Source organism: Pseudophryne corroboree, chromosome 6 (genome assembly GCF_028390025.1).
Source record: "Pseudophryne corroboree isolate aPseCor3 chromosome 6, aPseCor3.hap2, whole genome shotgun sequence".
Taxonomy (NCBI): Eukaryota; Metazoa; Chordata; class Amphibia; order Anura; family Myobatrachidae; genus Pseudophryne; species Pseudophryne corroboree.
In genome coordinates, this window is record NC_086449.1 from 666,186,375 (window position 1) to 666,202,514 (window position 16,140).

The window sequence follows — 16,140 nt, forward strand, 5'->3', positions numbered from 1 at the left end:
TCAAAATCAGGTTTAAACCTCAATGGTTAAATTATTCAGTTTTCTTTTATATGAATATTAATATAGCATATTTAGGTTCTATATTCTGTACTGAGTAATATCTTATGTGATCTCTATAACAAAAGCACTTAATCATTTTTAGGAACATTCAGGACGCGTATTTCGTCTTCAGTTTGATGAATTCCAAATCATTAGCAGCTCCCATGATGATACCATTTTGATCTGGGATTTTCTAAACGTTCCTTCAAATGCTCCAAATGATACACGTTCTCCGTCTAGGACATACACTTACATCTCCAGATAGCATTGTGCACTTTTCTGTCTTTACCAGGTGAGTTTGTTTGTTTATTTATTTATTTTCTCCAATCTTCGGCTGAAATGTCATCCTATTAGTATTACCCTATGAAGCAGATACATACCTTTTTAATCTTTTCATATATATATATATATATTTATTTTTTTTTTTTTTTTTTTACTTTGCTCTTGCCATTTATCTGTGCCTCTATTATATAACTTACATGCTAATCACACTTGGCCAACCAATTTGATAGTTATTGATAAATCCCCAAATAAATGGAGTTGTTTCATCCTAAAACCAGCCCAAGAGCCTGATTTGATCTACACAAGCTGGCAGTCTGTGTCTTGCCCATGTGATTACCTGTCCGGATGGCAATGTGCGGCCAGCATTATGTAGTCATTATTTACATTTGACAGCACAGCCACTGAATATCCATTAAATATGATGACAGATGTTTAATTATTTACAAGTTGACATTATATCCTCCCTTAGGGCTCATATCTAAAGGTGCTCAATGCTCTTTAAAAATGTTAATCCAGATTAACAACCCCTGTCATGCTGTGAATGTATCAAACTCTGTCCCTGGCCCATCTGACATTTGTTCTACAGACAGCATTTGTTGCATTGGTTTATTAATCACTAGTCAAGCGGTACGTCATGATAAATGTAACTACTATATGGCTACACTTCAAGAATGGATGTTCTAGGGAGATGGTCACTCAAAAAGTAAACTCCCCTACTTGTAAATAACCAGCAGCTCAGCCAGTTTGAAGAAACTATCCACTCTGGTGGAAGATTTTTAAATTCCACTTTTTTTTGTACATTGCAGTTTGTAATGTGCAACAAGCACTGACTAAAGCGGAGTACACATTAGCTGATGTGCAAATGACGCAACGGTCGTCCCAATTTCCCTTGAACTCCCAGTCAAATGATATAATGTGTGTACATACTGTGAATCTTACAAACGACTGAACAATTAGGGAGATGTATTAGGCCTGGAGAAGTGATAAGTGGAAGGTGATTACACACCAACCAATAGTTACAAGGTTGATAAATAATAGGAGCTGATTGGCTGGTGCGTTATCACCTTCCACTTATTACTGCTTTATCATTTCTCCATGCTTAATACATCTGCCCCAATATTTCTTGCGTAATTTGGTTATTTGGTCGTTAACTAAATAATAAAAAAAAAAAACCTACAGATCAGGTATACTGTATGTAGTAGGTAGGGTGTACACACTAGACGATTTGCTGAAGAACGTTCACTATATTAGATTGACCTAAATATACAAAGAACCTCGCTCAAAATGCAAAATTTTATTGCAATGATTATTATTAATCAGTTGGTAGTGTTTGAATTGTGCACCTGCAGCCTTGTCTTTGTATGTTGATCTGAATGTAGAGCATATGGGAAGATGCGACATCCGGGAGCACGGGATAGTGTGTACACCCTGGACGATTTATTGTTCTGTTTTGGCTCAAAACAATACATCATAAAAAAAAAAAAACCGCCTGATGTGTACCCAGCTTTAAAGTGCATTTTTTTCGTACCAATTGCTCTTGCATAATCAATTGCAGTAGCTCTGTTGCACCATCTATCCCCTAAATCTTTTAAAATACAAAATAGTAAACAAAACATGTACTCATCAGACTTGTATTCCTTTTTCTCGTACGTCCTAGAGGATGCTGGGAATGCTTCAAGAACCATGGGGTATAGACGGGATCTGCAGGAGACATGGGCACTTTAAGACTTTAAAAGGGGTGTGAACTGGCTCCTCCCTCTATGCCCCTTCTCCAGACTCCAGTTATATTCTGTGCCCAGGGAGACTGGTCACACTCAGGGGAGCTCTACTGAATTTCTCTGAAAAAAGACTTATGTTAGGTTTTTTATGTTCAGGGAGCTCTGCTGGCAACAGGCTCCCTGCTTTGAGGGACTGAGGGGAGAGAAGCAGACCTACTTCTGTGAGTTCAAAGGCTCTGCTTCTTAGGCTACTGGACACCATTAGCTCCAGAGGGTCCGATCACTTGGTACGCCTAGCTGCTCGTTCCCGGAGCCGCGCCGTCACCCCCCTTGCAGAACCAGAAAAAAAGAAGCCAGGTGAGTAAAAGAAGAACCGAAGACTTCAGTGACTGCAGAAGACTTCAGGTCTTGAGGTATCGGGCAGCGGTCGCGCTGCGCGCCATGCTCCCACACACACAGCGGCACTAACAGGGTGCATGGCGCAGGAGGGGCGCCCTGAGCAGCATGTAGACCTGAAATAAACTGGCAAAAGTTTTATGAAAAGTGCCTGGGCACTCAATATAGACCCCCGCCAGTATAAATATGCTAAAATGAGCGGGACTGAAGTACGCCAGTGAGGGGGCGTGGCTTAACCCTCACAGCTCTGACCAGCGTCATTTTCTCTAAACAGAAGCTGCAGAGACGCTGGCCCTGACCTCCACAATGCTGTATAAGTAACAGGGTGCAAAACGGGGGGGCACAGTAAATTTGGTGCTATTATCTTTATTATAAAAGCGCTAACAGGTCTGAGGCATTGTATATAAAGTTTCAGTATCAGGATAGGCGCTGGGTTGTGAGCTGGCAAACTCCCTCTGTGTCTCTCTAACAGGCTTTGCTGTGGGTCTGTCCCCTATAGCCCAGTGTGATTGTAGGTGTCGGTACATGTGTGTCGGCATGTCTGAGGTTGAGTGCTCTGCCCAGGAGGAAGCTGGAGTGGGGACAGAAAAGGCGGTGGGAGTGACCCTGTCGGCACCGCCGACTGCTGAGTGGGTAAATATGTTGAGTGTTTTGAATGCAAATGTGGCTTGGTTGACTAAGAGATTAGATAAATCGGAGTCTAAGAACCAGACGTGGCGGAAATCCATGGAGGAGGCATTGTCACAAGCTCAGACCCCTTCGGGGTCACAGAAACGTGCATTTACCCAGATACAGATACCGACACGGACTCAGATTCCATTGTCGACTATAGTGATGCCAGATTGAATCCTAAACTGGCTAAGAGCATTCAGTACATGATTGTGGCGATAAAAGACGTATTACATATCACGGAGGACCCTGCTGTTCCTGATACAAGGGTCTGTATGTTTAAAGGAAAGAAACCTGAGGTAACGTTTCCTCCCTCTCATGAACTGAACGCTCTTTTTGAAAAGGCTTGGGAAAATCCTGACAAGAAGGTACAGGTTCCCAAAAGAATTCCAGTGGCATATCCGTTCCCCTCTGGGGACAGGGAAAAGTGGGAGTCAACCCCCACAGTGGACAAAGCTCTATCGCGTCTGTCCAAAAAGGTGGCGCTTCCGTCTCCTGACACTGCAGCCCTAAAGGATCCTGCGGATCGTAAGCAGGAAAATACACTAAAATCCATTTATGTCACTACAGGTTCGCTACTCAGGCCTGCCGTTGCATCTGCATGGGTAAGTAGCGCTATTGAAAAGTGGGCAGATAACTTGTCATCTGAGATAGATACCCTGGATAGGGATAAAGTGCTTTTGACTCTGGGTCATATCAGGGACGCTGCAGCATATTTAAAAGAAGCTATGGATATTGGCCTTTTGGGATCAAGGGCAGTCTCGGCTAGGAGGACATTGTGGATTCATCAATGGAATGCCGATGCTGACTCGAAGAAGACTATGGAGTCTCTACCGTTCAACGGTAGTGTCTTGTTTGGTGACGGCCTCACTGACCTGCTATCTACGGCTACCGCGGGTAAGTTGTCATTTTTACCTTATGTTTCTGCGCAACAAAAGAAAACGCCCCACTATCAGATGCAGTCCTTTCGGCCCAATAAATACAAAAAAGGACGATGATCCTCCTTCCTTGCTGCAAGAGAAAAGGGAAAAAGGTCACAGGCTGTGGCAAGTTCCCAAGAACAGAAGTCCTCTCCGGCTTCTACCAAATCCACCGCATGGCGCTGGGGCTCCTCTGCGGGAGTCCGCACCAGTGGGGGCACGTTTCAAACTCTTCAGTCAGGTCTGGGTTCGCTCGGCCCTGGATCCTTGGATATTAGAAATAGTAACCCAAGGGTACAAATTAGAGTTTCAAGACATGCCCCCTCACCGATTTTTCAAATCGGCCATGCCAGCTTCTCTTCCAGATAGGGAGGTTTATGCGCTGCGATACTAAAGCTGTGTCAAAATCAAGTCATTGTCACGGTACCCCCGTCACAATAGGGGGAGGGCTTTTATTCGAGTCTGTTCGTGGTACCGAAGCCGGATGGCTCAGTCAGACCGATTCTGAACCTAAAATCCCTCAATTTCTTTCTGAAAAAATTCAAATTCAAGATGGAATCTCTCCGAGCAGTGATCTCCAGTCTGGAGGAGGGGGATTTTATGGTGTCGTTCGACATAAAGGATGCCTACTTACACGTCCCCATATATCCTCCACATCAGGCTTATCTGAGGTTTGCTGTTCAGGATTGTCATTACCAATTTCAGACCTTGCCGTTTGGTCTGTCCACGGCTCCGAGGATTTTCACCAAGGTTATGGCGGAAATGATGGTCCTCCTGCGCAAGCAGGGAATCACAATTATCCCGTACTTGGACTATCTCATAAAGGCGAGATCCAAGGAGCAATTGCTGAAAAACGTTGCGCTCTCTCCGACGATTCTGCAACAACATGGTTGGCTCCTAAACTTGCCAAAATCACAGTTGGTTCCGACGACACGGCAGTCGTTCCTGGGTATGATTCTGGATACAGAATTAGAGAGTTTTTCTTCCAGTGGAAAAGGCTCTGGAAATACAGAACATGGTAAAACAGATTCTGAAACTGGCAAGTGTCTATTCTTCAATGCAGTCGGTTGCTGTGGAAGGTGGTGGCGGCCTACGAGGCCATTCAGTATGGCAGGTTCCATGCCAGGGTGTTTCAGTGGGACCTGTTGGACAAGTAGTCCGGGTCTCACCTGGACATGCACCGGAAAATACTCCTATCTTCCAGGACCAGGATCTCCCTCCTGTGGTGGCTGCACAGTTCTCACCTTCTGGAGGGACGCAGGTTCGGGATTCAGGATTGGATCCTGGTGACCACAGATGCAAGTCTCCGAGGCTGGGGAGCAGTCACACATGGGAGAAATTTTCAGGGAAAGTGGTCAAGCCAGGAAGCTTGTCTGCACATAAACATTCTGGAATTAAGGGCCATTTACAACGACATTCTGCAAGCGGGACATCTTCGCGGTCTGCCTGTCTTGATTCAGTCAGACAACATAACAGCAGTGGCGTACATAAACCGCCAGGGCGGAACAAAAAGCAGAGCAGCAATGGCCGAGGCCACGAAAGTTCTTCGCTGGGCGGAGAGACATGCAAGCGCTCTGTCAGCGGTCTTCATTCCAGGAGTGGACAACTGGGAAGCAGACTTCCTCAGCAGACACGATCTCCATCCAGGAGAGTGGGGTCTTCATCAAGAGGTCTTTGCAGAAGTGACAAGTCGTTGGGGAATTCCTCAAATAGACATGATGGCGTCCCGCCTCAACAAGAAACTTCAGAGATATTGTTCCAGGTCGAGGGGCCCTGAATCGATAGCGGTGGACGCCCTAGTGACACCGTGGGTGTTTCCGTCTGTCTATGTGTTCACTTCCACTCATTCTAAAGGTGATAAAGATAAGAACAACAAGGGTTCAGGCGATACTCATTGTTCCAGATTGGCCAAAGAGGGCCTGGTATCGAGATCTTCAGGAATTGCTCATATAAGATCCCTGGCCTCTTCCTCTACGGGAGGACCTGTTACAACAAGGATCGTGCGTGTATCAAGACTTACCGCGGCTGCGTTTGGCGGCATGGTGGTTGAACGTCAAATCCTAGCCCGTAAGGGTATTCCCAGTGAAGTCATTCCCACACTACTTCAGGCTAGAAAAGAAGTAACGGCAAAGCATTACCACCGTATTTGGAGGAAATGTGCGTCTTTGTGTGAATCCAAGAAGGCGCCTACGGAAGAATTTCAGCTGGGGCGTTTGCTCCATTTTTTGCAAGCAGGTGTGGATGCGGTCCTCAAGTTGGGCTCTATTAAAGTACAAATTTCGGCCTTGTCAATCTTCTTTCAGAAAGAATTGGCCTCCCTTCCAGAAGTTCAGACCTTCGTGAAAGGCGTGCTGCACATCCAACCTCCATTTGTGCCCCCGTGGCATCTTAATGTGGTGGTGCAGTTCCTGCAATCTCATTGGTTTGAACCTTTACGTAAGGTTGAGTTAAAATTCCTTACTTGGAAAGTAGTCATGTTGTTGGCCTTGGCATCCGCAAGGCTGGTATCTGAGTTGACGGCTTTGTCTCACAAAAGCCCCTATTTAATCTTCCATGCTGATGGAGCGGAGTTGATAACTCGTCAGCAATTTCTGCCAAAAGTGGTTTCATCATTTCACGTAAACCAGCCTATTGTGGTGGCAGTGGCTACTTATGCCTTGGCGGATTCGAAGTCTCTCGATGTGGTCAGAGCTTTGAAGATCTATGTCGCCAGAACGGCGCAGATTAGGAAAACAGAGGCTCTGTTTGTCCTGTGGGCTCCCAACAAGATAGGGGCTCCTGCTTCCAAGCAAACTATTGCACGCTGGATCTGTAATACGATTCAGTAGGCTCATTCTACGGCAGGATTGCCGTTACCGAAATCTGTAAATGCCCATTCTACCAGAAAGGTGGGCTCATCCTGGGCGGCTGCCCGAGGTGTCTCGGCATTACAGCTTTGCCGAGCTGCTACTTGGTCGGGATCAAACACCGGGATCAAACACCTTTGCGAAGTTTTACAAGTTTGATACCCTGGCTGAGGAGGACCTCTTGTTTGGTCAATCGGTGCTGCAGAGTCATCCGCACTATCCCGCCCGTTCTAGAGCTTTGGTATAAACCCCATGGTTCTTGAAGCATCCCCAGCATCCTCTAGGACGTGAGAGAAAATAGGATTTTAATACCTACCGGTAAATCCTTTTCTCTTAGTCCGTAGAGGATGCTGGGCGCCCTTCCCAGTGCGGGCTGTATCTGCAGTTTGGTTATGGTTACATTCATGTTGAGTTAAGTTCCGTCAGTCGGTGGCTGATATTGGTCATTCCGTTGCATGCGTTGTTGTTGAATGCCATGTTGTACGGCGTGTTTGAGGTGTGAGCTGGTATGTATCTCACCTTTTTTTTAAAAATAATAATAATTAAATAAATCCTTTTCCTCAAAATGTCCGTCTCCCTGGGCACAGTTCCTATAACTGGAGTCTGGAGGAGGGGCATAGAGGGAGGAGCCAGTTCACACCCCTTTTAAAGTCTTAAAGTGTCCGTGTCTCCTGCGGATACGTCTATACCCCATGGTTCTTGAAGCATCCCCAGCATCCTCTACGCCACAGGTTCTCAAACTCGGTCCTCAGTACCCCACACAGTGCATGTTTTGCAGGTTTCCTCGCAGAATCGCAAGTGAAATAATTAGCTCCACCTGTGGACCTTTTAAAATGTGTCAGTGAGTAATAACTACACCTGTGCACCTGCTGGGTTACCTGCAAAACATGCACTGTGTGGGGTCCTGAGGACCGAGTTTGAGAACCTATGCTATACGCACTAAGAGAAAAGGATTTACCGGTAGGTATTAAAATTCTATTTTTTTCCAAAACAGGTTACACCCCTGTCAAAGTTGTAGTCTTATTTTTTTTTTTAGACTTAGGGACTGATTCTGAGTTGGGAGCAAAACAAAAGTCCAAGTAACTTTGCATCTTGGCAAAACCATGTTGCACTGCAGATGGTATTTATAATGTTCAAAGAGATTTAAATTGTGAAAGGGGAGTGACCAAACACAAATTTAAATTGCAGTGTACGCAGCATACAGTATGAGGGCTACATACAAATGCAGCCAGTATTTACAAGAAAACATAAATGTATTTGCACCCCTTGCATTGCAACATAAACACACCAGACAAAATAATATGCAATGTGGAAAGAACTTGCGTGTAGATGGTGACAGTAAATCTATTGTATGATCATTGTGAATGTCTGAGGTATAGATACAATGCGAATTTGTTGAGATATTGTTTCTTTTGCAGGAGTAGGTGACAGCGTTTGTTGGTGTGCTCTCGAAGACTTAAGTAATATCCATCTACAGTGGAAGAAGCATGGACACCAAGAATCTCAGCGGCAGAGCAATGGCCAAAAGGCTTGGATTGGTTTACAGAGCACTAGATTGACATGCCTTCCAATTCGTCAGATTTGGGACTGTTTGTCAGGGTTCGGCATTGTACTGTTGGAGCAGTTCTTGGTGCGTTTTGCACTAATTAGTGGTTGCTAGGCGCCCTAAGTGTCTGCAGTCCTGATTTGTCATGATCGACTTTTGCCCACTGTTGCTGCTGAGATTCTTGGTGTCCATCCTTCTTTCACTGTAGATGAATACTACTATCTACAAGGGCACACCAACAAATGCCGCCACCTCTTCCAGGCTATGGTCATGTTTTCAGCCAAAAACAATGGCTCCCTTTTGCCACTCAGTCATGTCACGTGTCCGACCCATGGTTCCTCCTGAAAAAGAAACAATATCTCAATAAATTTGCATTGTATCAATATCTCAGACATTCAAAATGATCATCCAATAGTTTGTGTTACCATCTACATGCATGTTCACATCCTGCGTTGTTGAATGTATACCACTTGTCTTTCCACATTCCATATTATTTTGTCTGGTGTGTTTCGTTAGCCCCGGATACAAACTGTCTTGCATTTTTTTCTTTATTCCCAACTCAGAATAAGCCCCATTGCACCAGCAGGGATCCAAATTAAACAGACTGATACTTCTAGAACAGCTGTAATCTGCATCTACAACGTATGGCATAAAGACCAACATAGGCATAAGAATATCCTTACAGATACCTAAGTAACAAATAGGGTTGAAGTTTCCAAAAGGATAAATGAAAAAGGACAGACTAGATGGGCCAAGAGCTTCTGATCTGCTGTCAAATTCTATGTTTCACTGGTTCTATGTAATATAACTAAGACCATTCTTACTAATTGTTGCAGAATGTCTGTGAGAGTCCTGTATTTTGGGGGGCTCTACCAGTCTCCTGAGAAGAGTAACCTATTCTCCGGGGGTTAGAGGAAATGGGAGCGTAATAATTCAGCTAGCTGCCTGTAACAATAGTGTTCTGGAACCAATTTAATATATGCTCCTTATAAAAGTCAAATGCCCACCAGTCACTCCAAAAAAAGATCAGTATCTTCTCATCAACTCAAATTGATGTGTTTTGTCTCTAGTAGACAATTTGACTTGGTGAGAATGAGACGCTGCTCCTGCTTGTTCTGGTGGACATTTGAGTTTTAACACAAAAATGTTAGACAACTGCTGCACAAACTGGTGATTAATAATAAAAATCTTTCATAGGTTAACGATTTAAAATAAATAGTATTTTATCCAGGTAACAACATATTACAATTAAAAGATGTGAAAATTTGTAATTTAAAAAGATTCAGAAAGCGTGCTAACAGTGGTGTTTGCATAAGTGAAATGGAGAAATATATTCTCAATTGTGGATCCTAAAGAAGTAAATGTTGGATATTTGGGTGTATCTGCTAATTAATGTTACAATGTGGACAGGGGATGCGGTCAATTTACCTACAATCAAAATTCTGACAGTCAGAATACCGACAACAGTTGACAGACCGTCAAAATACAGACAATGTCAAAATACCGACATGGACAAAATATCAGTATTTAAAATACAGACAAGGTCAAAATACTGAGATTTAAAATGTTGACAGGTCAAAAAGTAGACATGAGTTTTTCATGATTTTTTTTTTTTTTTTTTAAACCGACTTGTGCATACTATACCATCCTAGTGGACCTGGAGCGGTAATATAATAGTGGGCAAAGTATGGCGAGCGCAGCGGTACACTTATACGGTGTCCTTTTTGACTTGTCGACATTTTAAATGTGGGTGTTTTGACCTTGTTGGGATTTTGACCGTCAGTTGTTGTCGGTATTTTGACCGTCAGGAAATTGATTGTAGGTGTTTCATTCTAAACTATATATATATATATATATATATATATATGTGTGTATGGGGTGAGCAAACAGCGCCAAAATATATGCAGTGGACACAAGTTTTTCACAGTATGTCAGCTTAAAATACCCCAAATATACAGTCTTCTTTATGCCACTCCCTAATCCATAAAGGGCGTCTGCTACCTCTTAAGTGGGTTCTGCACTAGTACGAGTGCAGGATAGAGATTAAAAGTTGGAAGTGATGGATAAGATCTGAGCGACCGATGGTGGCAGCAAATTAAAAAGACTGCTATTTTACTTATAAGAAGGGGGTTTATTCAGGAACAGAAAGATGTTTTATATATAAAAAAAGCTTATAAAACACACAACTGGCCAAACGGGGTTGCAACATCCAAGGTGCTAGGTATTAGCATGATGGGACCCTAGGCACACAAAAATAAAAAAACATCAAAACTACACTAGCAAGAAAACAATTTAAAATTTACACGGAGCACATAAAAAGTTTGAAAACAAATTGAAAAGCATGGGGTTACTAAAAAATACAATTCAAATGTTAAAAGCTAAAAACATGGAATAGATGAGGGATAAATGAAAGTTGGAATGCAATTAAAATAATGGAGATGGATATAAGTAGCTTAACTGAGGATTCAGTAGTATCAGGATTCATCTATTCCATGTTTTTAGCTTTTAACATTTGAATACACTTGCTAGTGTAATTTTGATGTTCTATTTTTATGTGCCATGGGTCCCATCGTGCTAATACCTAGCACCTTGGATGTTGCAACCCCGTTTGGCCAGTTGTGTGTTTTATAAGCTTTTTTTATATATAAAACATCTTTCTGTTACTGAATAAACCCCCTTCTTATAAGTAAAATAGCAGTCTTTTTAATTTGCTGCCACCATCGGTCGCTCAGATCTTATCCATCACTTCCAATAAATATATATATATATATATATATATATATATATAATTTAGCCTTGCACTTTCCTATTGTCAGTGCATTAACCTATAGGTTTACAGTGACTACTGCATTTGCTAAAGCACTATGTTGTTGCCCAGTGAATCTTGCTGCATTCCATACAATTTTATTTTATGCATATACTTTTGTTTTAAATTCTTCCACCTACTTGAAAATATAATATGCTACCATAGTGGTTTTCTTACAGCATTAACTTTACTATATCCATTAATGAGTATTTGTATTGGATTCTATTTTTTATAGGGATTAGCTACGCTGAACTACTGTACTGGATCTGTGGATACTGCAAGAAGCTCGTGTATGAGCAATTATTGGAAATTGTTACTGGTGGCACGCAGAAGCAAGCGTTTCATCAACAAATAACCTATATTGACCCTAGTTCTTCTATCTACAAGAATTTACACCCCACTTCAAAAGGTTCATATTAAAGACCACCTGTATAGTAACTGAATCGAGAAATCTAAACCTTAAAATATATCATTTTTATGAGAACTGGACATTTGCTGGGGCAGTAAATGCGAAAGGTTGTGACCTCATTTTGTTTTGCACTTAGTGACTTTCATAAAGAATGTTTTCCAGTAGTGATTGGGTGCCAAACATATCCAAATTGTACTATGTATTTGCTTTGTTTGTTCACCTTTAAACAAACTGTTTTTGTTTAGCATGTATGTATTAAGAAATTAAACTGTATTTGCCAATTATTGCTATTTTGGAATACTTTCGCTCTTGTACACAAATCTTTTTCTAGCATGTGTTTCTCGTAATGCTAGTTAATTGATGTAGAAGACAACTAAATGGTATAATTAGTCATTAGAAGTTCAACATTGGTAAAAAAAATAAACCAATCCAAACTCTGATTATTATGTTGTTCTGGTAAACTATTGCTGAGAACATACAATTCTGTGATACTGACCTAAAAAGGGCTAAATGTCCCTTTTATTGAATTAATATAAACAAAAAATGTAACTATTTCCCATATTTATGATCTAATAAACATTTGCTGTAATATTTTTTCATACCTTAAAATTTTTTTCAAGGGTATCCATCCAACACGTTTGTAGTGTTCTGCGGATAACGCTTTATGGTACATCAAGATGCATTGTTTAAGTAATGTTGACCATGCAGAAAAAGCTACAGCATAGATTTGAGACATACCAGCTTCCATCCTCCTTACGATGAAAAAAAAAGAGGAGGAGAAGCAAAAATGGAGTTCTACAGGAGCCTTAGGGGTAGATGCACTAAACAGTGAAAAGAGTGGATTAGTGACCCAGTGGAGAAGTTGCCCATCAGCTGCTTTGTTTTTTAGTATGCAAATTGTAAGTGTTACTTCAGTACTGATTGGTTGCCATGGGCAACTTCTTCACTTGCTCACTTTCCACTCTTTTTATTGCTTAGTACATCTCCCCTTAAAACCTAAAAATTAGATGAAAAACCTCCACACTTTGGTAATTTTGTAATCTCTAACATTACATTGAAAGATTTGAGGTGACGGTGCACTTTAAAGAAAATGCCATTTACAGTATTCCAGGTTAACAATGAGTAGTACAGATTGTATTATGTAATTTGTATCCCTTTTAAAATTGTTAGTTTATATTCCTAATTTGTGCCAAAGTTATTCACCGTAGACCATTTTTATGTGGCAGTTGCATTTTGAAATACACGTGGGGTTCAGATTTTCTTGCTTAATCACTTTAAGTGACCTCATTTGCAGTGATACCTTGCATTAAAAGCCAACTTTTTCCTGGTAAATCTGTTATTTGTATCTTGAAGTACGTTAGTTGATTAAAAACAAAATGTACATTTGACATAAACATGTGAATAGGATATTAATATGCCATTAAATATGTAAATCTCACATACTATTTAAACCACATAACTTTAGCAGTCTGATATCACACTAGATATGTAATTGTAATGGAACAATGTTTGTACAATATGGTTCCTGTGGTTTACACAATGTATATAAGCACAAATATGTAATATGCTTTGTTTAGTGTTTGAAGTCTGAAAGTTCAGTGAATGGTCACATAAGTATAGTGATGGATTATGTCATTTATAAGAGGCACACCACAAAATACCCGAGGTGCGCTTTACTGTTACTGTTTAACAGTTAAGGAGGGTCTCTAATATTATATACGTGTGTGTGTGTGTGTGTGTGTGTGTATATATATATATATATATATATATATATATATATATATATACACACACACACACACACACACACACACACACACACACACACACACAGTGTGTGTGTATATGTATATAGGGTGATTCAGAAGACGCAGTACACCCTTTTGTTTCAAAGACTGTGCAGGAAATTGGAAACTGACTTAGTTTCAAGATGGCGCCCATGTTCGGTGCATACCCTAAAAGATAGCCCACTTCACCCATACCTTACTGGAGTATTCTGTTTTCCCATTTCCCGCACAGTTTGTGAAACAAAAGGGTGTACTACGACTTTTGAATCAGTGTGTGTGTGTGTGTATATATATGTGTGTGTGTGTGTGTATGTATATGTGTGTGTGTATATGTTTATATATATATATATATATATATATATATATATATATATATACACATACATCTCCACACAGTTGAGCTTATTTCCCTGTTGATTTCTGTAATGCACAGTAAAACCTTTGGCAATGAGTTATAACAATATCATTTATAATAAATCATCAGATTATGTATGTTTTGTATTATATATTTTCATATAATACAATTTGAGTTTCTAAAACACACACTGGTTTATCTGTCCTCATGAGATCATTTACTCTTTCCCCCCTAAACCCCACAAAGAAGAATTAACTTTTTAAAAAGATTAACATATCTTCACAAAATGTATCTTATTAGTAGATAATCAACTTTTATGTGTGTGTTTCTTGCTGTGCCATTTAGTGATACATTTCACACAGGTACTTACCTTAAGGTGAGAAGAACTTTAGTAAACGAATGGAAATGTAATCCTGTCATAACTTAGAGTAAAACTCAGTGTAGTCTGTAAACGTTGTTTGTTTTGTTTACTCTACATTACTGCGTCTTTAAACACAAAATATGCAGTAAATATGTATATAATGCTTGACTGAGATACACTTGTCCCCTGGAAAAAATGTTGTTTAAATAATTTTTGTAGTTCTGTTTTGTGAAACCCACAGGTGAAATATGATGCCCTAGAATCTCCAAAATATATTAACATTCTGGCTGCACTCTAAATATTATTTTGCTAACAATTGCCGGGCATATGTACATTAAGATTGTAAGCACTGGAATACTTCTAAGTTCTGTGTTTATCAGCAATTTCAGCATCTGTGTATGAATAGTTTATTGAAACTGTACATATTTATGAAAGCTTTGTACTGTGGAATGTGCTTAATAAAAAAAAAAAAATTACTTCTGAACGTAAGTTGTTCTAATTTTTTTTTTAGAAGTTAATGAGGAAGAAATATGTGGCTTGTATAGTCCAAAATTTGAAAAGTATTTAATTCTAATGACATTCCAAACATAAACTTCACCTTACACAGGTTTTTTTTTTTTTTTAGTGGATAAGTTGTGTTAAGAGCCTGTAACTTTGTAAGAAAATATGAAGTTGCATAAAGATGTATAATTTTTATATAAAGTTTTGTTGAAATTCTTTTAAAGGCCTTTTTAAGTAAGTTATGTAAGGTGGATTTTCAGCCTTCCTTGGTGCATTGACATGAATTCAAACTAAAGTAGGATTTTCCAGTGATAAAAAGTCCCTATGAGGAACATGTAAAATATTAATAAGACTTTTATAAAACACCCCTTTAAGCTGCAAAATGGGGCAAACCATATTAAGGGATTCTAACATTCTAAATGCTTTTAAAATCTTTGTGGATGAACGTGTACAAAATAATTCTACCAAATAGTTATCAACAGAGTAAAGTACTATTTGAGCATGAACTCTAAACAAAGAAAACTGGTTTGATTTTGTTCAAGCATTCATATAATCATGAGGCATGTATAAAAAATTAGTTAATTTTATGTAAGAGGTATTTTTTTTTTTTTTTTATGGACTGAGTGCGCAAAAGTATAAACCATTAAATGTCTCTGAATGTGTTTTGCTTTTTTTTGTATTTATGCATTTAAATCACATTTTTTATCCAGTGAAAGTTACAAGTTTTTCAAATGTAAATGTGTGTATTTTTCTCTCAAAAATACTGTAAATGTGATTGGAGCTGCAGTGACTTCACAGTTCTAAATTCAGTGATTTTGGTACAACACAACATCTACCATAAAGTCTACAGCACCGTAAGAATTTGAATGCCATTAATGTTATTGACCAGCTGACTGCACCATACTGGTCATTGAGTTTCCAGCCTTTTATAACATACAGGATTACAAAAAAATTATTGTTTCTCCGGCAGGGTTCACAGGTTATCCACAGGGTAACAATGGGATATGATGGAGCGACAGCGGATTGGCACCAAATGATCACAAGCTTTCAGTCCTCCCAGGATGCAACGGGCTCGTCCATATATCCCCGCCCACTGGCTCAGGCAAATCAGTTTTTTGATTGGTGCAGCAGGAGCCGGACCATGGTCAGAGGGCTGCTGTTCTGGGCAGCCCTAAGCTTTCTTATTTTATAGTCCTACTATGTTTTTTGAGTGATCATTCTTAACAGCGTCTTATACGCATATTGAAAAGAGTCGCTCCAACAACTCTCCGCCGGGTCGCAACAATGCTTACCCATGCGTACAGTGCTGTCTCGACGGGCATCTGTGTCACATATACTAGCAGGTCCAGCAGACGTTACCAGGCTGTGGCCGGAGCATGGGGATAAGGTAAGGCATCGGTTCCACGTAGTCGGGGAATACGGACACAGCCGCACTGTATTGGAAGGAGACCACCAAACAGTTGACGCGCCGCCACCATGGGTGCTCCAGCGCTAGGCCTTAGGGA

General features: G+C 40.4%; 1 protein-coding gene across 3 annotated transcripts in view; it reads left to right on the top strand.

Annotated features, from left to right (window-relative positions):
- FBXW11 (F-box and WD repeat domain containing 11) overlaps nucleotides 1-11,915 on the top strand; it is a 455,869-nt gene extending 443,954 nt beyond the window's left edge. For all 3 annotated transcript variants that reach the window (XM_063928243.1, XM_063928244.1, XM_063928245.1), the window contains 2 exons: nucleotides 143-331; nucleotides 11,458-11,915. In XM_063928243.1, coding sequence (XP_063784313.1) covers nucleotides 143-304 — 162 coding nt within the window. In that variant the 3' untranslated portion in view covers nucleotides 305-331; nucleotides 11,458-11,915. The remainder of the gene's footprint in view (nucleotides 1-142; nucleotides 332-11,457) is intronic.
- Nucleotides 11,916-16,140: the final 4,225 nt, after the last annotated feature.